At 54.4% G+C, this 24601-nt stretch overlaps 1 protein-coding gene across 1 annotated transcript in view; it reads right to left on the bottom strand.

Moving 5' to 3' along the window:
• Positions 1–24601, bottom strand: part of TTC7A (tetratricopeptide repeat domain 7A) — a 116133-nt gene that overhangs the window by 47158 nt on the left and 44374 nt on the right. Inside the window, 6 exon segments of the mRNA XM_082747007.1 lie at positions 6458–6562; positions 10920–11003; positions 12599–12736; positions 22295–22358; positions 22922–23079; positions 24274–24352. Coding sequence (XP_082603133.1) covers positions 6458–6562; positions 10920–11003; positions 12599–12736; positions 22295–22358; positions 22922–23079; positions 24274–24352 — 628 coding nt within the window.

Here is a 24601-nt window from a genome sequence, read left to right as displayed (position 1 = left end):
TCTGCCAGCCAGGCGGGCCAAAAGCTGGAGCGGCTAAGATCAGTGTCTGGTGGCACCTGGCCCAGTGGGACCTGGAGCAGTGGGGGTGGGGGGTGTGTGAGCCTGAAAGACAAGCTGTGGACACTGGCTGTGGTCCTTGCCCAGCACCTGACAGCTGAGGAGTCAGGAGCAGATCACTTAGTTTCTGTGCCCCAAAGGTCCTCTTCTGCGAAATGGAGACTCAGACCCCCTACCCCCACCTGCTCCTCCGCACAGACCTCTGCTAAGGCTTCTGTAGCAGCAGGCTCTGTGATGGGCCCAGCTGGGGAGCCCCAACAACAAGGGAGAGGGAGGCCTGAATGAGCTCACACACAATCCCCACAAGACAGGGTAGCCCCCAAGTAAGGCCCCACCGTGTGATGCTGGCATGGGGCCGGCGGGGCTCCAAGGGAAGGACAATCATGTGGCTACAGTTGTCCAAGGAAGACTCATGGCCGAGGGGGGACATGATTAAAGGGTTAAGTGAACAAATTGCCCCCCACCCCACATCCCATGACTGATGAAGCTCATCTCATACGCTGTCTTTAGGCATCATTATGCCCCATTCGAACATGAGCAAGCTGTTTTATAAACCCCCAAGTACAAGTTACAGATTCTAGAAACCCATCGCATCCATGTATAGACATTCTTCCCAAGACCACGTCCTTCTTCTCAGCAAACTCCAGCTTTGGTCTCTGGTAACTCATGTAGGGAAGGTGCCGGGAACGAAGCTCAACGGCTACTGGCAAACAGGGAAAAGTCACTCTCCGGTTCACACACATCACAGTCTGGGCCAGGAGAGCTCACCAGACTTTAGCTTTAAAAAAAAAAGTGCAGGGGCGCCTGGGTGGCTCAGTGGGTTAAGCTGCTGCCTTCGACTCAGGTCATGATCTCAGAGTCCTGGGATCAAGTCCCGCATCAGGCTCTCTGCTCAGCAGGGAGCCTGCTTCCTCTTCTCTCTCTGCCTGCCTCTCTGCCTGTTTGTGATCTCTCTCTGTCAAATAAATAAATAAAATCTTTAAGAAAAAAAAAAAAAAAGTGCAAAAGGGGTGCCCGGGTGGCTCAGTTAATTGAGCGTCTGACTCAGGTCAAAATCTTGGGGTCACGGGATCAAGCCCTGTTCCATGCTAGGTGTGGGGCCTGCTTGGGATTCGCTCTCTCCCTCTCTGTCTGCCCCTATGCACCCCCTCCCTCTTTAAAAAGTGAAAGCAGCGGCACCCTGGGTGGCTCAGTTGGTTAAGCATCTGACTCTTTATTGTGGCTCAGGTCATGATCTCAGGGTCAGGAGATTGAGCCTGCTTGAAATCCTCTTTCTCCCTCTGCCCCTCCCCCTCTAAATAAATATATAAAAATAAAATCTTTAAAGACAAAAAAGGAGTTCTAAGTCAAAACCCACGAACGGGTCTCAACTTCCAATGTGAAAGCCACAGCTCTAATCCAGCGGCTGACCGAGCTGCCCAGCGCCGGTCTCCAGCCGCCCCCATCATCCTGCCCCCCGGGACTACCTCACTTAGCCATTTCAGTCTCCAGTCACTTCCTCTGGTGGCCTCAAGTCAACAGCTGGTGGAGCTAAGGTTGGGGCTTCTACTCAGGTTACAGTGCTGGGCCCTCCTTGCACATCAAAACACCTCCAAAGGGATGGGTTTTTAAAGTTCTTTTCCACCATTCTCCTTCGAGTGATATACTGCTTTTTAATATCTCTTTTACCTACAGCAGCCCTGTCACTTCGCCACAAAGTCCAGGTAGAGACCCTCCAGGCCCCCATGCCCCTCCTCTAAACTAGAGCAGTTTAGAGCCTGATGGCACAGGTGTCACACAGCTGAAGGTTCTGGGGCACAGGGAGCTTAGAGGACTTGTCCGAAGCCACCTGGCAAGGGGGTGACAGGCCTGAGTGTCCAACCCAGGTCTCCTTAGCCGCGTCTGGATCCTTCTGAGCTGCCCAAGTCACGGCTGCCCTTGGCAGTTTCCGCCTTTCTTCCTCTCTGACCGTTTGGGAGAAGGATGCAGGAAGACTCTAACGTTTGGACTCTTTATTTTGGTTTTCCAGAAGGGCCATGTTCCCATGACTTCACAGGTCCCGACAGCTCTCCAGGCTGTTCAATTTGGTGCCCACACAGACAGGCCTCTGGCTCGGTGGCCTCATCCATCTTGCACTGGGCCAAAGAGGTTGTTCCCGTGGCATTTCAGCCTCTTCCTCCCTTCCTGGGAATTGGAGAAAGTTCCCTTCTGAGCCTGCTAAGCATGTTGAAACAGCACCTCTGGTTCTCAGGCCATTCCAGGGCCCCGGGGCCTATTGCTAACTGCTCCACTGAAAACGCACTTCTCCCTTCCTGAGAGGAACAGGAACAGGAAATGAGGTTTCCTCATTTCCACATCCAGTGGCATGGTGGCTGGCATTCTTTCTTCCCTGCCTCATAAACCCTCAACTCGTCTTCCTGGCTCTGGCCACCCCTGGATCTGAACAAGGAAGGTAGAAACACAAAAGCACCTCCCTTCTGAGAACCTGGTGTTTTGAAGGGACTGTTGCTCAGCAGGTACCTGCCGTGTTCGAGGCAGCGACGCTCCTTGGCTCTGGTGTCAGAGCCACCTGTATGGGGTGTTTGTGACTGCCTCTGGGGTACAGAGGAGACCCAGAGAGGGTGAATTATTCCCTGAAGTCACACAGCTGCTAACTGGGTAGGCAGGGATTTGAACTCTATGCTCTCTGCCTCCAAAGCCTGTGCCGTTTCCACACTTCTTCCCCTCAGGAAAGAAGCTGAAAGACACCACAGACCTTTCCCAGAGGAGCCTGGCCTGTTTTCCTGTTTCCTAACTCCCCTCTCGTGTGTGACATGCAGCACACATGCACACCCCCATCTCCTATCCTCCTAGGGAAGCCTCAACTTTTTAAATTATATACATTTTAAATAATTGTGTTTGGAGAAATACTAAAAAGAAATATTTACAATTCTTTTCTTCCTGCCCCAAATGACCAGCTGGGGACCTTGGCAAGACATCAGCCACATCAAGGCAGGAGGCTGCCATGCACTGCTATCCCTGGGTCAGAGCCTCAGATGCCCCCTCCCTACCTAGAGGAGCCTCAGGCTAAGCCTCGGGGCCAGTGCTCTCCCACCTGCCCCCATGCCTGCCCTGGGGGGCAATCACCTTGCAGCAAACCCCATGTCAGCCAGCCTGTAACTGCCTGGGTCCCTCTGCCTGGTGCACCATGACCTGAGGGCCATCTTTCTCTCAGACCCAGGCTCAGCCTAGGGCGTCCCACACTGGCTCTGGGCACGCAGACAGGACGTGGGGACAGCAGGTGCTCCACCTCTGGGCACATGGCCACCCTGACTGGTTTCACCCAGCGCAGCTTGTTTTTCAGATGTCCCAGTTTCAGCCTCCCTTCCTGCAACCTTGGCCAAGCTGTCCCCCCAGATTTCTGTCCTCTGCTCATGGAGCTTGGCTGGGCAATGGCTGGGCCTGCTGGGGCTGCTAGGAACCAGAAGAACTGTGATGGCAAAAGGCAGAGGTGGCCTCAGATGCCTTTCAGGAACTGTGCTTCATCCCAAACACCAGCACCCTTCAGCCTGTCGAGGTCAGACCCATTCTTCCTGCTCGTGGCCCTGGAATAGAGAGTGCTGGGCTGCCCCTCTTCTAGCCTCCTTGGCAAAAAGGCTGCCTTTAGCTACCCACGGTCTGCTCTCCGCCCAGCACCAATTTGGGAACGTGAGACCCACTGAACCAGAGGCAGACTTCCCACACCATCCCTCCCAGCCAGCTGGGGTGGGAGTCATTCTAGAAGATATGAGTAGACATCTACCCACATGCAGGGTTCTTTGCTGGGAAGAAGGGCTCAGGGTGCAGATGTGGTAAGTAAAGAAGCTCCCCGACTAGTTGGGAAGAGAAGTACCATAGAAGGCAGAATTGGCTGCTGAGCGGCTATGCTCATCAGCCAGCAGGATCTATCCAATAAGCACCGATGTGGACTCTGGGCTGGGGTTTCAACAAGGAAGATAGACAGTATCTGCCCTTAAGAGACACAGGGGATTACCAGGTAAAGTGTTAGGTGTCCAAGGCAGGTATAAAAAGGGGCTTCAGGGAGGTCTGGGAGTTCCAGGTTAGGGATGGCTGCCAGGAGTCACCCCCCCCCCCTCCCTCCAGCAGGACTTGGCTTGAGCCTGGACCCAGTTTCAATCCTGGCTCAAACCAGCCTCCAAAGCCATGCAGGCTTCTCAGCTGAAGTTAAAGAGCTCACCGTCCTCCCCAGTTCTGATGACAAGTCTGTATGTTTAAGTTTCCTTTTGGGCTTTTCTATTTATGTTGTCATTGATGACTTTGCTCCTAACTCATCTGATTTCAATTTGGACTGATTGGATCCTAATTTTATTACCATGTAATCTGAATGCATGTAATGACTGTAATTACGGCGCTGAGGGAAACAGCTCCTCCACGGCGAGAAGGCCTAAATTTAGGCTTCCTGGCAAGGGCGCTTGCCGGCTGGGTGGACACCCATAGCCACCTCAGAGCTAGAGGCCTCGGGGAGGACAGGGGTCCATCCCAGCCCCAGCTTGGTGAGGCGATGGGCGTGAAGCCCCTCTGAGGAGCCCCAAGAACACTCAGGAGCATGAGCGAGGAGTCAGCGAGCCCACCGTCTGTGTGACCCCTAGCTCCCGCCACGGCCCTCTGTTGCAGAGCAATGGTCTGGGTGTCTCTGCTGACACCTGCATATCACCCACATCCCCACAGCTCCCCACCTGTAAGATGCAGGGTGCCAACAGGTCCCCTGGAGAGACGTGGGGGGTAAGGGGTTTCCCCACTAATCCCAGGGTGGGGGAAGCAAGCAGTGATGAAAGAACCTACCACAGGCCTGAGCCCTCCACAGTCCAAGGCCTCCTCCTCTGTGCATCTCCTGACCCGTCCAGCCTTCTACATACTTTATGTCATTTATGCCACATCTGAGGAACAGACTGTTATCATCTCCATTTTAAGAATGAGGAAACCAAGGCACAGCAAGGTTGTGTACCAAGACCACCTGGAGGTAGATAGGGAAACTCTAACCCAACTCACACGACAGCCACTTCCTAATGCCTGGAGCCTGTAGAGGTGGTTCTGCCAGATTTCCCCTTACTGAAGCCACACTCTTTGAGCCTGGGGCCAGACACCATGCTTCCCCCTCCTCTGCCATTCACAGTGAGGGGGGCCACAGCGGCCATGCAGGCCTCAGCTACAGAAATCTGAGAACCAGGAGACAGACGGGAAGGTACTCTTCCCCCCTTGCTCCTCATGCTAGGGAGGCAGTCCTCTTTGTAGTGAAGAGAGTACAAGGCCCACGGGGCAGCGAGGTGGGGACCCAGAGAGGGTGGGGGCCAGTTTCTGGTCCCTGGGAGACTTGGCAGGAAGGCTTCAAACATGGAGTCTCCCTTCCCAGGGCTGGATGCCTGAGGAGGGGCCAGTGGCAGTGGGAGGTGGACAGGCCGCTGTAGGCCCCTGGGGCCTGGAACAAGCTGGGCACCCAACCACAGAGAGGGTGGGCTTGGGAAGTTGGGAGAACAGGCAGGGGAGGCCTCTGTGTGGGAGTGGCTCCCCATGGGGAGACATGGGCCTGAAGGGCTGATGAAGGAATGGGAGCTATTTCGTCCGAAGAAAAGAGAGGTGGTAGGGCAGACAGCAAACAGGCAGGAGAGGATACATTTGTTCTAGGATGGCCCCTGACCTCAGGAGGCTGGTGTGGGCACAAGGAAGCAGGGACCCTTGGGAAGAAGGCTCCCAGTAGGAGGAGACACCTTTGCAGAGGCTCCGCCCCAAGACCCTGCAGGCTCAGAGCAGCCCCTCAGGGGAGCCTAAGTAGGAGAGGGCCCCAGGCCCAGTGCCTTTCATGGCTCCGTGCTGCTGGCTTCTGGGAGGGCCTCAGAGCCAAGCTGCCGAATACCTGGCCTATGGGGAGAGGGTGCACCTGCCCAGTCAGCCACCTTGGCAGAGCCCTTGGCAGGCAGCTGAGCACAGGGCAGGGGCCCGCAGGCTGAGGCCGCAAGGAATGAGGGGCCCAAGAAAAGAGGCCACCTCTAGTCCTGCCCACACAGCACTGCCCCCCATAGTAATGTGAACATCTGTCCAAATGACGGCCAGCCCAAATGTTCTGAGTCCTGCCCACTACCGCACCACTGGGCAGGCAGGGGCCCCTGCTACTTTTGACTTTACATTTGGTTCCATGGAGACCACATCTCAAGACTGAACCATAAACCTGATACCAGCCTGAGTCAGGGAACCTACTGCTACAGACAGAGGCTGGTTTTCTCAGACGATTCCTCCTTCCAGGCCTGCCTGCCTCACAGCTCCCCACACAACCCCCACCACACCCCTTATACATACAGCAAGGTGTGCATGCCCTGATCTCATGCCCACCTGCCACCCTTCTGCAGGAGCCGCTGGGCCTAGGTCCCTGCCCCCACAGCTCACTCACCCAGTGCAGGGACCCAATGCAGACCTTCGCGGCCATCAGGGGCACGGTGGGGTCCGAGGGTCGAAGCTTCATGCACTCCCGCAGCAGTGACACAGCGTAGGCTGACTGCAGAAGAAAGGGCAGGTGACACCATCACTGGCAGCCCTGGGTCTCAACAGACTGGGGGTCTCATGCCTACAGCAGGGGGCTTTCCCAAATAACCAGTCCTTGCTCTGCACCCCTTTTCCCCTAGGAGGCAGGAAGAGGGCCCAGCGGGAGGAGCCCTGGCCATGCTGGCAGACAAATCCCTCCCTGGCCCCAGATTCCGCATCTGGAGAATAGAGGCTGTGAGCCTTGCCCAGGTAACAAAAGCTCAGGCAACAACAGGTAGAATTGCTTCTAAAAGAATTCAGATGTGAACTACAGAAATTTCAGGGGCAAAAAAGGGCTCTTTCAAACTTCTGAGTTCAACAGCCTTGGTTTACAGGTGACAAGATGAGGCCGAAGCTCCAGAGAACTGGGAGGCAGGGCCGTGGTCAGGAGATGAGGGGGGCATAATGGCTGGCAGAGGAGAAGGAGAGAAGCTGAGCTGGCAGAGGCAGAGAGACCCTCCAGACAGGAGTCTGGGGCCCCTCAAGGCTGCAGGGCCTAAGTCACAGAGACAGAGCCAGAATGGACCTACTGAGGATGGCCACATGTGGACAGAGGCCAGGACGGGAAACCATCCACAGGCAGGCAGTAATGCTACCAGTCACAGTAAGGAGAAAAAGAACACCAGCTAACACTTATTCAGATGTTACTATGCACCACACAGTTATAAATCAGAGCTCAGCAAAACACAGCCCACAGGCCAAATGTGGCCCTCTGTCTTCTTCTGTGAATAAAGTTTTATTGGAACTCAGCCACGCCCATTCATGTATGTATTGCCTACGGCTATTTTTATGACACAGCGGAGTTCCACAGAGACTGTTTGGCCTGCATAATCAAAAACGTCTACTATCTGACCCTGTACGGAAAGTTTGCTTTCCCCTGCTCTAGGTGCTTTATAAATTAAAATTTCACAACTTTCCTATGAGGTAGGTGAGCATGTCCCTATTTACAGATGAGGAAACTGAAAGGCAGAAAAGTTATGTAGCTTATTCTAAGGCACAGTACCCATCCATGGCTCTAGGCTTGTAACTGCCCTTTCCTGCCTCTGCAGTGACTCCTAGGGCAGGAGAAGCAGCCTGGGTCGCCCCCCTAGACAGACAGACACACACACACACACACGCACACAAGACGCATACCACTCAGGGCTTCTGACTGCGTTCAACATTTTTCCAAGAAACTCAACAGGGACACTCCTCCCCCCAAGTGTGCACACTCCATACTTGTGTGACACCCCAGGCAGGCAGGGGCATGTGTGTGAGCACAGTTCCCCTGTACTAAGCCCTACTGTGAGCCAGGCTTCCTTACCATTACTTAGCTTTCACCCTCCCCAGCAACTCCAGGGGGACCACTGAGGCAATGGGGTCTCTGGAAGGCTTATCAGTTCAAACTCAGTGTGAAAGACTGGAAGAGAGAGAGATGGATGCCCAGTCTTTCTCTAACTACCCCTCCCTTCCCCACCAGCTAAAGAAAAGCTCTTCTCAGCCCAGACATCACAGACTGAGGCTCTGGGCTCAGGCATATCAGGCCTGTTCGAGATGTCTCAGCCAAGGGCTGGCTCTGTGCCCGGTGCTGGGCTGGGGTTGTGGGGTCACTGCAGGAAGAGGGAAGAGGCCATGGCTCTTGCCTATCAGGTGCCTGCAGAAAGGCCAGGGGGAGAAGACCAAAGCTACCATCCCCCGATGCTCTCTCAGAAAGCGAGGGTGTGAGACCCAGCACAGGTGGGCGTCCGCAGATGTCCTATTCCAGGCCTGAGCTGTGGGGAAGGGGCCCACGTGAGGGGCCTGAAGGAGTCACCAGGTGATCCACTTCTGTGAATGCCACTCCCAACCCCCTGGCCACGGAACCCCAGCCACACACTACAGCAAGCTTCGGGCTCCCCTAGGCCTCCTTCCCTGGCTGCTGCCCTCTGCAGAGTGGAAGTTTCTCTGTCCTTGAGATGGAGGTTCTACAACCCTGACCATCCATGTTCATGTCACACAGACACAAAGCATTGCTCTTTCTTTCTTTCTTTCTTTTTTTTTTTTTAAGATCTTGTTTATTTGACGGAGATCACAAGAAGTAGACAGAGAGGCAGGCAGAGAGAGGAAGGGAAGCAGGCTCCCTGCTGAGCAGAATGCCCGATGCAGGGCTCCATCCCAGGACCCTGGGATCATGATCTGAGCCAAAGGCAGAGGCTTTAACCCACTAAGCCACCCAGGCGCCCCAGCATTGCTCTTTTAGGAGCCATCAGAGGACTCCAGTAAGGGCAGGCAGCTTGGGTTTTTGTGTCTTTTTTTTTTTTTTTTTTTTGTCATGGTGGTTACCTAGCAACACAGACAATGTGACTGCTGAGGAGACCAAGAGAAGGAGCGACCTAAATCATGTCATGGACCTTGTCTTTTCTTCCAGCAGGCTGAGGTGTCCAACATATATACGTCCACCAGCCACACCTTTGGCACGAGTGCAGGTTCAAAACCTTGATTCCTACCTTGGGCTTTAGCAAAAGCCCAGCTCTGTCCACTCTGCTGGAGGGCTGCCTGGGCCAACTAGGCAGACTGAGCTGGTGTGCAGGGTTCCTGAGGGGGCAGGGAGTGCGCTTCCAGAACAATCTCCTGCTGCAGCAAAGGCAGGCATGGGTATAATTCCATGTCTCCAGCCTGTGGAGCCTCACGTGTGAGGAACTCACTAATCACCCCAACGCCCTGCCTGTAAGCCCATTCTTGTGCCCACCTTGCTGGTCTGTGAAGGAGTCAGGCCGAGATACCAGCTCCCTGGAGCCTGGGATGTGCTGGACTGTGTGTGGACTCTGTGAGCCCGGCTCCTCTCAGGAGGGACATCGAAGATCCCATCCCTCCCAGGAGAACACCTTCTCCCTTGACTGGGGAATTTCCCAGCACAGGGTCAGAGATTAAAGCTACCTTCTGAGAGATTAAAGCTAGCCTTCTTCAGAGGAGGGCTCCCCAGCTTTCCTTTGCATCTCAAAGGGTCCCACAACCCAAGAAGGGTAAGGACCACGGCCCTGGCTCTGGGCCTCTCCTCCTGGCCCACACTCTCGCTATTGTAAGATCAGAGGTTCTTTGTTTCTCCAAGGCAGGAAGACACTGTCACATGCAGCTGTGAGCTGTCTGCCCAGGCTCCGAGCCCCACCTCCTCCCCTCCCTCAGGCCTTGCTCTAGCTGCAGCCTGAGCTCTCCCTGAGCCTTGGCAAGACCCTGCTGAGCACAGTGCCAGGATAGACCAGGTCTGTGCCTTTAAGATGTTTTGGGGGGTGATCAACATGGTGGTGCTGGGGAAGAGGTTTGGGAAGACAGAGGCCCACTGGGGGTTGGGGGGGAGGAGGCCCCCCCACTTGATTCTCACTCTACTTCCCTGGCTCCTTCCCACCTATTCCGCAGCAGCACTGCTCTTCTTCCTGTTTCCTGCCTAACCTTTGTGGAGGAGGTGCCGGCAAGCTAAGGAGGGCCCTCCTCTGAGCCGAGCTGCTGGGCTAGAAATGGCAGGTGGCACAGATGGGCGGGGGAGGGGGCAGGAATTCCCTCAGCCCAACAAAAGGGCTCTGGGTGTTTACAGCTCTTGGAACGATTTGCAAGTTCCTGCCACCTTCTTTCCTGCCTTCGTAGCATCCTCGGCTCTAACACCCTCAGCACCCAGCTCTGGAAAGGTTTTCCTTTCATGTTACTGCTGAAAATAGAGGCTTATGTAAGTGTAATTCTCATCAGAGCAGAAACCAGGGGGTGCTGGAACAGGGCTTGGTGGGTAGAGAGCAAAGGCGGCCCTGGTGACTGGGGATAAAGTCAGACCCCTTGTGCGGGGCAGAGAGAGCTCCCCTGGTCTCTGTCCCAGCCACATCCACTGGCACAGTTCTCCCCCCAGACTCCCTGTGGGCACTGCCCCACTGCTCCACCTTTCAACCCTTTCATCCTCGGCAGGTCCTTCCATGGGAAGGTCCTTTCCTGATGCCACACCTGACGGGCAGGAAGAGAGCTACGGCCCAAATGAATGCATCCCCACTCAGAACCTATGCCCCACGCCTGTTGCCTGCAGTGGTACTCAACAAGTCACACATGGAAGTGCGCTGTTGCCCCAGGTGTGCACATGGGCTAGGAGAAAAGCATCCACAGACTCATAGCTGCGCACCTGTAACTCCCAGGTGGACACCAGACTCACACGGGGATCTGAGTGTGTGATCCTCTGCTGCCCCTCACTCTCCCAGAGGTGAAAATCCGATGCTGGAGAACATTTCTGACTCACCGAGGAGCCCTCTGCCCAGCCCTGGAGGGGACTGGAGGAGAGCAGAGGCCCCGAAGGCAGGTGTGCCACCTCCCTCCCCCGCAACACCATCCCTGGGTCTTACCTTCCCACAAGCCACCATGGAGAGGGCCACTTGGTACCAAAGGTGAAATTCTTCAAACGCAAACTTCATGGCTCGCTCTAGGCACTGAGGAGAGAGAGCCAGTCAGCAAGTAGCCCCCCAGAGGTCCTCCCACCTCCCACCCCCTGGCGATCCAATATCCCCCAGGACAATCACTGCTCAGATCACTTCCCATATGAGGCTGCAGGAGGCCCATACTTGGTTTCATAAGAAAACTTCAGGCATAACACCTGTCCCTGCCACTGGACAGATTATTCTGTGTGACATTCCACAAGTCTCCTACCCTCTCTGGCCCTTGGTTCCTACCTCCCTCATATGTGACTGCCTCACAGGGTGCTGGGGAAAAGGGAATGAAATTGGGTCTGGGTTTTTAACATGTCAGCATCCCGTGAAAAAAATTACTAGTATTTATTATTGTTGCGCATGGTACCACTCTGTTTTTTTCACACGTGTTAATAACTTACACATGGTTCCCAGCCACCCTGGGAGGTGGGTTCTACCATTAGTCCCATTTCATAGATGAGAACGGTGAGGTTTGAATGACTTGCTAGAGTCACAGGGCCAGTAAGTGGCAGAGCGGGCTGGCCCGCAAAGCCGCCCAAATGGAAAGGCTTTTCTGCATTCTGCTGTTCTCTATGACCACTGAGAAAACAGACTGCCCCACCAGCCTGTCCGATCCTGGACAACCCCAAATCAGGGACAGCCTGGTGAAATCTAGCAGATACTACAAGCACTTCCACACGATGGAGGCAGAAGCCAGGCTGTGAGGCCAGGATTCACGGCTGTGAGGCCACGGACAGGCGGGGTAGGGGGCAGAGGTGAGTTTCCGGGACCAGACAGCATGGATGTTAAGAGCTCAATGCCCTGGGTTCACGAGCTGGCTCAGATGTACGCCTTCCACCATCGAGGGCAGGAAACCACCTCTCCAGGCCTTGCCTTCCTCACTGGTAAACTCAAGAGAACACCACTTCAAGAAGGTAGCACCTAAAAGCACCTTGCATGGTGCTGGGCACAGGCTGGGGCTCAAATGTCACCAGCTCCCTCAGGGGCCCTCCTAACTTCGTGGAAAGAGAAGCTACTACAGGAATGGGCCTCTTGTGCAAGGAGACAGGGGCCCCAGAGCCACTCTTGATTCCAGCCCATATTTGAAAGTTCTAAAATGCGTGCACGCCATTAGCCTTGTGAGGAACGGAGAGAGGGGCAGCTTGGTGCCTGCCTTCACTCCAGAGAGGGACCACCCTGGGAGCGCTGCCCCAGCAGGTTTTGCTCAATAGAATGGGGTTGCTCTGTCCAACTCAGGTGGGATGGGGTCCGGGGTCCTGACACACACCCAGCTCAGAGCTCTGCCAGCAGAGGCAGTCACAAAACACCAGCGTCATCCATGCGGGAAGCTAGGGGATGGATAATTTCCCCCCATGCTTCTTTATACAATGCCACGTGTTCTTTCGAAAGAAAAACACATTAAAAAGCTAGTAAAACCACCCAAACCCAAACCACTCATCCTGCCAGGGAAGCGCAGCTCTCCCAGCCCTAGCAATGGAATGGTTCCCAGCCCTATCTCCCAAAGAGACGGTACCCCCCTGGTGGAACGGGGAAGGGACTATGTGGGAGGTCCAGTGGTGGCCCCACCTGGCTTCTGGGGAGGGCGTGGGTCATCTTACCTCGGAGAGCATGACGTACTGGCCCCTCCTGCCCAGTGTGATACTCAGGAGGTCATAGATGGCTGCCGCGTTCCGCAGGCTTGCCGCCCGGTCCTCCTCCTGCTCTGGCGCCCGGCTCAGCACCACGTCCCGAGTAGCCTGTGGGGGGACATGGTTGGGGAGAGAGTAAGCACAGAAAATAAGCAACGGCCTGCCCCCGAGTCCCAGGGACTGTCGCCCTTACGCTGCTAACCCAGGCCATGCTCCCGAAATCAGCCAGGGCCCTGCCCCCACCCCCATAAAGGCCCCCATGAAAGAGAGAAAACCTCCACCCACAGCTGAGGATGGGGTGAGGAAGCCGTTCTGAGGGCCCCTGCTCTTCGGTGTGTTAGTCTGCAAAGTCTCAAACCTACAGAAAAGATGCAAGGGTGACGGTGTTGACCACTCCCGCTTTGTCGCTCTCCGGTATAGGATAATAAGGATAGAGTCAGGAAGGTAAGATGACGCTTGACCCCTAAGTACAACCGCCAGAGGAATGCCTGTATTTCAGGAAGTGTAAAACTGATCTAACTACCAGCTCACAGTCAGATCTATGGTCTGAGGCTTCTCATCCCAGAACCCCATCCAGGTCCACACCAACATTCTGGGGCCATGTCACTTCTGTCTCCTCTCATCCAGAAGGGCCCCACAACCCTCGTCTTTCAGACCCTAGCATTTTTGAGGATAGAGGGGAGAAGTTTTGTGAAACAGTTCCTTGAAACTTGTAACTGTCCATGCACAGAAAGAGCTTCAGGTAACATCTGGAAGTGTCTAGATCAGGTGGTGGGCTGTGCTGCTGCTGCTTGACTCGTGGGCTGTAGCCCCTTGGTGCCATCAGCACCTCTGATAAGGACTTCCCAGCCCCATACCTCCTTCCCATCACCACTGTGTTCAACCCAGACCCAATGCTCAATTTCTTCAGACAACAGACCTCTCCTCTCAGAGCTCCCTAAGAAATCTCCAACACTAGGTGCTTGGTGCCTAGCAGTCAGGAGTTCAGCAGCTCAAAGCTGCCAGGTAGCTGCTGGGCCCCGGGACTGGGGGTGCTGGGAAAATATGCTTAAGGAGTAGGAGACTGTACACTCTGAAGTGGGGAGCTCTGTATCACCAAGTTTGAAATCTCCCCACTGGGGATTCGGGACTCTCTTGCTCTGGGGCCCATGGTCCCACTCCCTCTTATAAACCCATACTCTGGAGACACTCCGGCCTGGGAGTAACCAGCATGAATCATGGGGTCTCTGAGTTGAGCAGCACCAGGGCAGAGGCCAGGCTAGGAATGCTCTGTGACCACACACACACACACACACACACATACACACACACACACACATACACACACACACACACCCCGAGAGGGCTGTATCTGCTGGAGCAAGGCTTGGTTCCAACCAGATGCTCCTGTTGGCTATGCTCCTGCTGGCTACTCCCAGTATCCTTCGCCCTCTGTAGTAGGCTGAACCCCCTTTTGTGTGTTGGAACTCGTTTTCTACTTGCCCACATAGGACCCCAAACCTGAGGATGCTGGGACAGAAAGGATGTTGGCCCTTAAAACCAATTTCTCACTGTCAGATCCACATTACTCTTCCCGTCGAGAGATGGTCTTCAAAACCTCCCTCTGGGCAGGAGTATGAAGCCCTTCCCCAGGTCAGGAGCTGAGGCCCCCATGGGTGAGGAGCCATAGAGGCAGAAGAAACCCAGTCAGTGGCCTTCAGAGTGCAGGCTCTGAATGCATCCTGTTGTGCAGGCCTGAAGTACGTGCCCAGAGGCTTCTGGAAGCCAAAACGCCTCTAAGACCCAAGAAGTGACTCATCCATGGGGGCACTTCAGCAAGGCAGGCCAGTGGCCAGAGGCCGTGATGGGTGCCCCTCCAGCCATAGCAGGTGGAGGCTGCTGCCAGCCCCATGTACACGGAGCAGCCCACGGAGAAGGTGCAGGGTGCCAGGAGATCCCCAGAAAGGATTAGGGCTGGTACCAGCCTGACAAATAAGAGCCGGTGAGGAAGCCCAAAGAGTTAAGGGGAGAGGAGCAGAGAGGGAAAGTGCCAGAGAAAACCACCCACACAGGCACCATCAGGAAGAGAAGAAATTCTGAGAGGTTTGGCAGGAGCTATTTGACAAAGCGAAGTAGGAACACAAGACTGGCCGTGTACCTCCCCACTCCTCCCCTTCCAACCCTCCCCTCCAGAACTCCCCAGCTCAGCCCCTGAGGGTGGGGCCCCGAGAGAGGGTGGGGCCCCGAGAGGCAGCCTCACCAGGCAGCCAAGACAAGGGTGGAGGCAATGAGAGGATGGGGCCATGGGGCCCAGAAACAGCAGCGGGAGTAAGGAGTATTTGTGCTCAGTGCACTCTGACCTAGAAATCTGCTGGGAGAGAGGGATCCTGATGGAAAGGGAGCAGCGCAGGCAGCCTGCAGTGGGGTGATGGGGGGGCTCTTCTGTGGGGTATGGAGGGAAGCCTGGCTTGGCACATGCAGGATCTGGAAGCTATCCATGCAGACCAGTCTTGTTTTGGGGATGGTGGGCAGCGAGCTATGCCCACAGGTTGGCCTGTCCTTGAGGAGTAACCCCTGTGGACCCCAGCTCCCAACCTCCTCCAAACCGCCCAGGCACAAGGTCGAACCTCTTGTGGCTGCCCTGAGGCCTGGCCCACCCGGCCAGGTTCTCTCCAAACCTCTCCCAGTCCTCCCTCTGCCCCACAGAACTCCCCGCAGCACCCTCTCAGCACCACGGACTGTCTGTACCCTCTGTCACCCTGCATGCCTCTGGGCTCCTCACAACTCAACTCAGATACTTGTCAACCTGACTGATCCCACCAGGCAAGGCTGCCCCCATTTTGTCCTTTCCCACCATGGGGCACACACCCCAGCCCCTGTATGCCCAAGGGTTCCCTTGTTCTGGGACAGGGACATGTCTCACTGTCTACAGCACCTTCCTTGGTCCATGTTTGTAGAACGGGTGATGTTGAGCAAGAGTTCTGGGCTTGGTGTGGAACCGGTCTCCTCTTGCCCTCAAACTTGACCTTTAGGACAACAGTGTCTCTGTGGGGGGGGCATGGGGGGGTGTGGCGCAGAAGGAGTAGATTTCCAGCACTGGGTTAGGATGAAGTCAGAAAACCAGGATCAAAACTGAACATGTCCTCAGCCTGGGGACTGGGCCTCCCCTGTAGGCCGACAGCAGAAAAATGGTCTCCTGGGGGGGTGGGTCCTCAGAAACTGGCGCCTGTGTCAAAAGGGAAGTAAGGTTCTACAAAGGAAAACCGAAAGCAGAAGTCTGTCCTGGTTGCTATGGCTCCAGGGCAGGGCTGCGTTGGGAGGCGGGGGTGGGGCTCACTGGGTGAGGGAAGCGGGGCAGAAGGAAGAAAGCTGTGGTGGCCAGGGAAGGGGCAGGAATTCGTGCGCCTCCCCCCCCAGGGTGGGGCCTCAGACACTCTGCTGGGGGCTTCCAGTTACCTCCTGCGCTTGCCCGTGCCCTGGGTAACCTGTTCCCTCCTCCCCTGGGCTTACCACCCTCAGGCCAAGGACTCTCCCAAATTCCCTGAATGCTCAGCCTGCCCTGGACTAGTCCTAGCCACTCTTTGCCTTCACCATTCAAACGGCCTCGCTAGGAAATCCTTCAGATCAAATGCAGACAGAGACAAGAATGTGCCTATGACCTATACAGCGAGATATAGACACTGACTATTCTTTTCACCAGCACCAACCTCACTCCTCTGGGAATCACCAAGAATATTCTCCTCCTGTTCCCCCCTGCATAATCTCTGCCGCCACCTCTATGGATGCCTCACCTTTGTATGGACCACACATTTTGTCCCAGGCAGGGTCCTGAGCTGTACCTGCTCCTAACCCAGGCCCCCTGGCTGCCCCCACCCAGGGAAGCCTCCTCCAAACCGAGAACATTCACCCCAGGCCCTCTACAAGCCAAAAGGGGAAAAGCCCCCCCCACCCAAAAGCATGCACCTCTGACCCCCCTCCTCCAACAGCTCATCATTGCCAGCTTGACCCATATCTGGTCTTGGGAGAAGGATCCAGAAAGCAAACTTAGGGCCTTATGGGAGGACTGGCAGCGGAATTGCCATGTCCCCAGGCTGGCCAGCCCGTCTGAAAGCCAAGGCAGGCAACACTTCCTCCAACAGTCCTCCTTCCACTGCCACACATTAGCTTTTCAGGGTCACACCCCTCACATCTCATCCGGACTCACAGTAACCCCAGGGAGGTGCAGGAGCAAACCACTAGGTCCCCTTTGCCGATGGGAAACTGAGGCTCAGAATGTGAACTAATTGTGCAAGTTCCCCAGGAGGTAAGGCTGCACCTCCAAGGGCCAGTCCGGGACAGCTTCTGTTGCCTCATGGGCACCCCCTGCCAGCCCTGGTCCCGACTCTCTGCTGAGTGCAGGGCCTCAGACAGCACTGACCTTTGTTTCCAGCCAGCCCTGTTTCTCCTTTCTAATCCCCAACAAGAACAGGGTGAGAGAGTACTTTGCAAGTGGCATCTCATGATGACCTCATGTACCATTGTCCTATTTCATAGATGAGAAGACTGAGGCCCAGGGACTTTCCCTAGGGCACACAGATAGATGGGACCCAGATTAGAATCTAGACATTCTGACTTCAACCCCCAGAGGCCTCTGAAGAAGTGTGCAATAGCCTCGTCCATGCCATCAGAGGCCCTGGGATGGCTCTGCATATGGGGAAACCAGAGCAAAACACCAAACCAGACCTTCCCAATCAGGGAAAAAGCCCCTTGGGCAACGTTTCCAGGGCCCTGCTCCACCCTGTTCTCAGCCACAGCTGCTCCACCTTGGCCAAGGACCCAGTCTCAGGGCCTGCAGCTGGCACCCCACAAAAACACCCTGAAAGGAGTCCTCTGGCAGCGTCTGTGCCTGGCACCTGCCCCTCCCTGGAGGGCACCGTCATGTTCCGCTCCTGCTGTCGTCCCCCACCAGCAGACATAATTACCACGGCTCTCAAGCTGCCAGTCCACGGAGCCAAGAAGTAACATACTCTGTGATGGGCCCATCCACCCAGAGCCCTGGCCAGGCCCACGCCGGCCCCCACTCTCCTGCCGCGTCAGGCTTCTGCAGCAGAAATCACAGCTCTTCCTGCCAGCGAGGGCGAGAGGCTCTCCCACCCTACCAAGACACCCATTTGGAGCTGGCAGCATGCCCAAGCAGATCCCCTACCGTGGCTGCCTGCAGCAGAGCAAACCAAGGATCCGTGCTCCTCTGCGACTCCCAGATGGAATCAAGCCCAAGAAGCACTTTCCTTCTTTTTTTTTTTTTTTTTTTTTTAAACAGAATGGTATCCTCAAACCAATTTTTCTCCCAACCTAATCTGAGCCTTACTGTTCTCTAAAATGACCGAATCAGAAGCCAGCATTTATCAGGACAAAACAAACCTGTCTTGAACATCTGTAACATACCAGGCATCTGTGTGTTCATTTTCTGGCTTTGTCTGTACAAGAAAGGCCTCATTAGCCTCATTTTACAGATGAGAAAACTAAGGAGCAGGGAGGGAAGAACCTTGTGGAGGCCACACAGATTATGAATGGCAAATTCAAGGCTCAGACTATTGGGTCTGACCCTGGATTTGACACAGTTCACCTGTAGGCTCCAGTTCCCAGAAGCTACCCATCCTCCCCACTCAGCACTAGGCCTTGGGAACCTTTTGGTTCCCAAGCACATGACACCAGCAGCAACTTCTCCACCAGCTGAATGAAACAGACCTACAGGTTCAGTCTGTCTCCACATATATTTTTATGCCTAGATGAGTATTTTTGAAAGGATCAAGACTTCTGTACTTCCTGGTTCTCCAACTGTTTGAGAAAATCAGACTAGTTTGATCCAGGGTTCTCTTAAAAACGAGAATATACACTTGGGCTTCAGCAGACTTGGGTGATTCATTCTGATGGTCCCTGGATCCATCTCCAGGAGATGGGAGTCCATCTGGGATGGGGGACAGGGATTGAACTCATCACTGTATTTCCGGGGTCAAGTACGGCCTGGCACACTATAGCTGCTCAAATGAGATGGGACGGACGGACGGACGGAGAAGCAAATGTGTGGGTGGATGGATCAATTTTAACATGTCCCCAAACTAGGACTAAAACACAAATTTTCAACCAGTTATCACTTGCATACCTTGCATTTCTGTGACAGCATTTGTAAGGATTCTATTTACCTCTTGAAAGATGGGGGGGTGCATTCCCTATTCATTCTAATCGTGCCCAGTTAGCCTATAACAAAAACCACATCCAAGGTAACAGCCCCACACTCAGGACTGCCTGAGTTCCAGACCACAAAATAGGGGCTGACATGCTCAGGAAACCCTCACACTCCCTTTCTCAGAGCAGCTGCTCTGGTGATTCTGGTGGTGGACAGCGTTGATGATTATGTCTCCTGGGCTGACTGTGCTGGGCCAGCTTTTACTGCAGCATAATGAATCCTGCAGGTATTAGGCAAAGCTAAGTAGCAGCCAAGGTAGCCAGCTACTGTTCTAGAGGCTTCTCCCTATCAACGTCGCCAAACCCAGGCAGTACCAAAGGGAGATGAGGAAAACCCTGCAGGTACCTGGAGGCCAGGCTGAGCCTCAGGGTCCGGCCAAGGGATCAGGTCAGGGATCTGACTGAAAATGGGACCCGCAGGGAAGGAGGGCATGAAACAGGAGCTAGAGACAAGGCAGAGGCTGTCTGGTCACTCTGAGAAACACTCGGAGCCACCGAGGCCAAATCCAGATCTGGTCACTCTGAGAAACAGCTCGGAGCCACTGAGGCCAGATCCGGATCATAGGAGGAAAGCTCTGTAGAAGAGAAGCCAAAGTTCTCCCCTCAAGTCCTGAAGTTTCTAAACGTGTGACAGGCTGGGTATGAGCAAGAGGAAACAAATCAGCAGGCCTTGGAGGAGTGCCTCCTCCCAGCCCAGTGCACGATTTCCTCTGCTTAACAGGCTACAGGGAATTCCCAGGACACCGCCTGGCAAGCAGGCCCACACCCCAAGCTTTTGGGGCAAGCCACCAAGTCACACGGCCTCCGGGAAAAGTGTAGGAGCTGCTAGGAGGGAAACTGCATATTGAGGAAGACTCATCTTTGCTCCAAATGTGGGCCACCTTTTAGTAAAAGGCGATTCTCTACTCTGAGATAGGAAGAGGGCAGCTTAAAAGTTTGGGGTAGGGGTAGGGGAGGTAATTTAAAGGAAAGGCATCTGAACTCTGCTCCTGGACACCCAGATCAGACAGAGGACACAAAAAATGGCTGGGGGAGGCAGAATCCAGCCTCAGCCCCCCTGCTGTCTCACGCCCATAGGCATGTCTCTGTTGGCAAAGCCCTCCCTGAGCCTCGTTTCATTTGATCCTCAAAATTACCCCCTTGGCCCTTTTACAGATGAGCAAACTGAGAACCAGAATAGCTCAGAAGCGGCAGAATCAGCCTGTGGTCCAGGGCTTGGGCTCCATGGCCCGAGCTTTTGGAAGCTATCTAGGGAGGCAGACGGGATTGGAACCACCGCTGTGAGGATTATTAATATGTGACCTTGACCAAGACAGATACCTGTCCTGAACCTTACTCTTCTCATCTCTAAGATGGGGAACATATTAGTTCAAGACTGAAACATATGAAATTGTTATTTTTCATATGGTTCAACATAAAATGACTCCCTCTATGAGATCATTGGCTTGGAATCTGGCAGAGAAAGGACAGAAGGAATGTTTCTGTTTTCACCTTTTTATCTCCCACCTGTCCTCAGCACGGGGGTGGGGGGGTGGGGGGGTGGGTTCCTGAGACAGGAGGTTTCAGTGCCTTGTTATCTGAGGGTGTGGATGGGGAGATGGCTCAGGTGTGGAGGTCCGGGGGAGGAGGAGGTCTATGTCTGAGATTACATCATTAGAAACCAGGGCTCAGGGGCACCTAGTGGTTCAGTTGGTTAAGCCACTGCCTTCAGCTCAGGTCATGATCCTGGATTGTGTCCCACATCGGGCTCCCAGCTCTGCAGAGAGTCTGCTTCTCCCTCTGATCTCCCCTCTCAGGCTCTCTCTCTCTCTCTCTAATAAATAAATAAAATCTTAAAAAAAAACCAGGGCTCCATCTATGATCAGAGCGAGGGCCCATTTTCTGTGAGAAGTACACTGTTCTCCCATGAAGATCAAATCTGGTACTCGGCGTTTCTATCCGCACCTTAGGCGAACCAGTTAGATGCCTCTCTTTGGAGTAACCACTTAGCCCCTCACCTGCATGACCCCACAAACCTTTAAGTACCCCAGCCGAGCTGAGGAAGGCTATGAGCTCTCCCCACCCCAGTCCGGTGTTCCAGCTCCTCCTGCCTACCTGCTGATGGACCCATGGAGATAGAGGAAGCCCACTGACCAAAGCACTCATAGTCCAGCTACTCAAGGGAACATTCAGTTCCATCTCTTTAGGAACCTGGCTCGTGGGTGCTTGTTTCTTAAACTCCCACTTCCACACACTGCTCTCAGGATGTGCCAATTTAACAAAGTTAGTTCTCAACCTAGGGCGGTCTCCAGCTCCCAAGCTCCGAGGGGCCCCTCAGTCAGAGGGCTGAGACCCAGCCCTGGACTCCTCCCCAGCACGCCGCCACCCCTGGCTTCTGCAGCTCCTGCACAGCCCTAACCCCCTCCCCCAGACCAGTCCAGGCCATCCTTCTCACCACTCCCTGGACCACCCCTCTCTCCTCCACTGAGGCTCCACGGCCCATGCAAGCGTGCATGTGTGTCTGTCTGCACACGGGTGCATGCTTGGCTCATCTTCCCGCCTGCCGTGGGGGAAACAGGTGAAAACAGCCAAAGAGCACTTCATGCAGGCTTCATCTGGCATGCGTTACCTCTCCTCTGCTTTCTTTTTCTTTCTTTTTTTTTTTTTAAATTTTATTTATTTATTTGACAGAGATCAAAAGTAGGCAGAGAGGCAGGCAGAGAGAGGAGGAAGCAGGCTCCCTGCTGAGCAGAGAGCCCGATGTGGGGCTCAATCCCAGGACATGGGGATCATGACCTGAGCCGAAGGCAGAGGCTTTAACCCACTGAGCCACCCAGGTGCCCCTGCTTTATTTTTCCATAGCACTTGATACTTGCACCTGGATATTGTAGTTCCTCATTAATTTCCTGTCCACCTCCCTCACTTGGATGTAAGCGCCACGAGAGCAGAGACTTTTTCTCTATTTGCTGCTGTGCTCCTGGCTTCTAGAACAGGGCCTGGCACAAAGATGATGATAATAAACCACTGCATGAACGAGTGAATTCCTTGAACAGGCAAACTCACCTCTGTGCACCATCTTGCAGGGGAAGACACTTACAGGGGAGTTTTAACTCGGAGGTGTTAGAATTGCCCATGGCCCTCAGCTAACTGTGGCAGAGCTGGAAGCACCTGCTCCTTCCAATCCCTCCCATCAGTCCCAGAACCAGCACAGGGCTGTGCTCAGCAGCCCTGAGCTGGTAACTGTCTTTGTAATCCCAGAAGAGGTGTTGGGGACTCCTAACTCAGGCCCCCAAATACAGCCTCGTGCACCAGACCCAAACCTAGGAAGTGAGACTCACTCTCACGCAGATACAAGGACCTTGCTTCAGGGACGTCCGTGGTAGGCCGAGCTGGGCCAGGAGCTGGGCCAGGACCTGGCGGCCTGTGCCCAAGCCCCCGCAGCCCTACCCCACCAGGGCAGAAAAGGAAGGGCTTGGAGCTTACCATGGACTCACTGATGAGGAGCAGCAGGAGGGCTTCCTCTATATTATCCTTCGGGCAGTAGAGGCTGAAAAACACAAGTGGCAGCCCTGGCTGCAGCACAAGCCACTCCAAGCAGCACGGCCAGCCCGCCACGCGGCCCTTCTGCCTTGGAGTCAGAAGCAGCCCTGGTAAGGTGACCCCCTCCTGCATAATTCACAGACACCAAACACCACCTGCAGCTCCTCCTCCAGCCCCAGAGTGGCCGGCAGGGCCAGAAATACTGCAGGTGCTCTGGGGGAAGACATGCCCCTTCCAGCACCCAGGGCTGCACGACACAGCCAGGGCAAGGAGCAAGGGAGAGCTGTTCAGATCCCTTCATCAATTATTAAACAAATAAGAGAGAAGGTATATGCAGACGAGTAGGAAGGCAGGCAACCTCCAAATAATTTGACCTTTGGATGCCTTCTAGGATGTTCCTCTCAACCCCCATCCTGGAGACTGTCTTCCCTAGTCTATTTGGCTCCTGTGGCTACTGAAGAGCCTGCCTGAGAGTGAGCTGGGAGGCAGCTGGAGGTAAGCACAGGGCAGAGAGAGGGGACATCAGAGCCCCAAGTGTGGCATGAGATGAGCACGGTCCAGCGAGCTTACTTGTCTCCTTCATAGAGGTGAGGTTTCCGCAGGGCCTGTGTGATGAAGGAGTTCTCCTCCTTGCTCATGAACTCGGGCAGCGGGTGGGACAGGGGGCTCCAGTAGCACTCCTCACTCAAGGAATGTAGCAGGACCCCTGCCAAATGCTTGGCCGCCATCTGGCAGAAAGGGAGGAACTCAGACCCAGAATGCCCCACACCCAGCACCCAGCCAAATCCGCCTGCCCTGCAATGCACTGCCCTTTCGGAGGCCCATCACTCCACTCCATTGCCAAGGAGCCCCCTGTTCTGTTTCCAGCACCCCTTCTATTGGCCTTTGATGGCTTCAACTTAATCTTCTGTCCTCTCCTAGACAGAAGGTTTGTCTCCTCCTCTGGCCCCACAGAGCCCAGCACAGCTCTGAGTATTCAGCACACCCTCACAGAACACGAAGTGACTGGCACAGCCAGTGCTCTTGACCAGATTCCTTCTTTTTTTTTTTTTTTTTTTAAGAATTTTATTTATTTATTTGACATAGAGAGATCACAAGTAGGCAGAGAGGCAGGCAGAGAGAGAGGAAGGGAAGCAGGCCCCTGCTGAGCAGAGAGCCCAATGTGGGACTCGATCCCAGGACCCTGAGATCATGACCTGAGCCGAAGGCAGTGGTTTAACCCACTGAGCCACCCAGGCTCCCTGACCAGATTCCTTCTTGATCCTTAATCACAAATTCTAGACTAAGAAACAGCTGGCTCTGATTTGAGCTGAATTAAAGCCTAAGAAGGTAGGCCTGAATTGGGGCAGGAAAAGGAGTCCAGATTATTTATTAAGTTCATAAACAACCCCTTGGGGCACCTGGGTGGCTCAGTGGGTTAAAGCCTCTGCCTTCAGCTCAGGTCATGATCCCAGGGTCCTGAGATTGAGCCCCACATCAGGCTCTCTGCTCAGTGGGGAGCCTGCTTCCCTTTCTCTCTTTCTGCCTGCCTCTCTGCCTACTTGTGATCTCTGTCTGTGCAATAAATAAAATCTTAAAAACAAACAAAAAAATACCAACAAAAAAAACGAATCTGTAAGAGTTAGCCTACCACCCTGCTAGGGAGGGATGACATCAGACTTTTACTCTGATCTAACGCTAGGGGCTCCGTGCAGTGCTGTGATAAGGATGCTGAGGGTGCTTCCTGGGGCTGGTGGGAGAGAATGCGGAGATCGATTAACAATGTCTGCCATGAGCACAGACAGGGAGAGGAAAAGCATGTAACATATTGTCATCCCTGATTCAGAGGCTGCCTGCTAGTGCTTCGGTAGTTTCCCACTGAAAGTGGCCCCCATATAAGCCAGCCACAGCCAGCACCCAGCCCCAAGGCCTCGCCGTGTTACCACTTTGAAGTTCTGAGTTGCTTTTGTCTCCACGGTGCGTAGGACCTCCCGGAGCTCTCTCATCCCTTTCACAATGTTCCTAAGGGAAAGACAGCAAAATCAGGGTCATTCTCAGCCTAGTTCCCACAGACATCGTCATCAAACCTGCAGACACAAGCAGGAGCCCGCCCATTTGAGTTTTACTTGAGAACACTCAACTAGAATGAAAGGTCAGAGCTATAACATCAGGATCCTAGAAGCCCAGGACGTTGTTGATCAAAGAACAGGAAGGATCCCTCTCCCCCACAGCCCCCTAGAACCCTGGCTTCCAGTTGACCACCAAAAGGAG

This window comes from Mustela nivalis (genome assembly GCF_964662115.1).
Source record: "Mustela nivalis genome assembly, chromosome: 8".
NCBI classification, from domain to species: domain Eukaryota; kingdom Metazoa; phylum Chordata; class Mammalia; order Carnivora; family Mustelidae; genus Mustela; species Mustela nivalis.
Note: the sequence above shows the minus strand (reverse complement) of the source record. Positions and strands in the feature narration are given on the sequence as shown.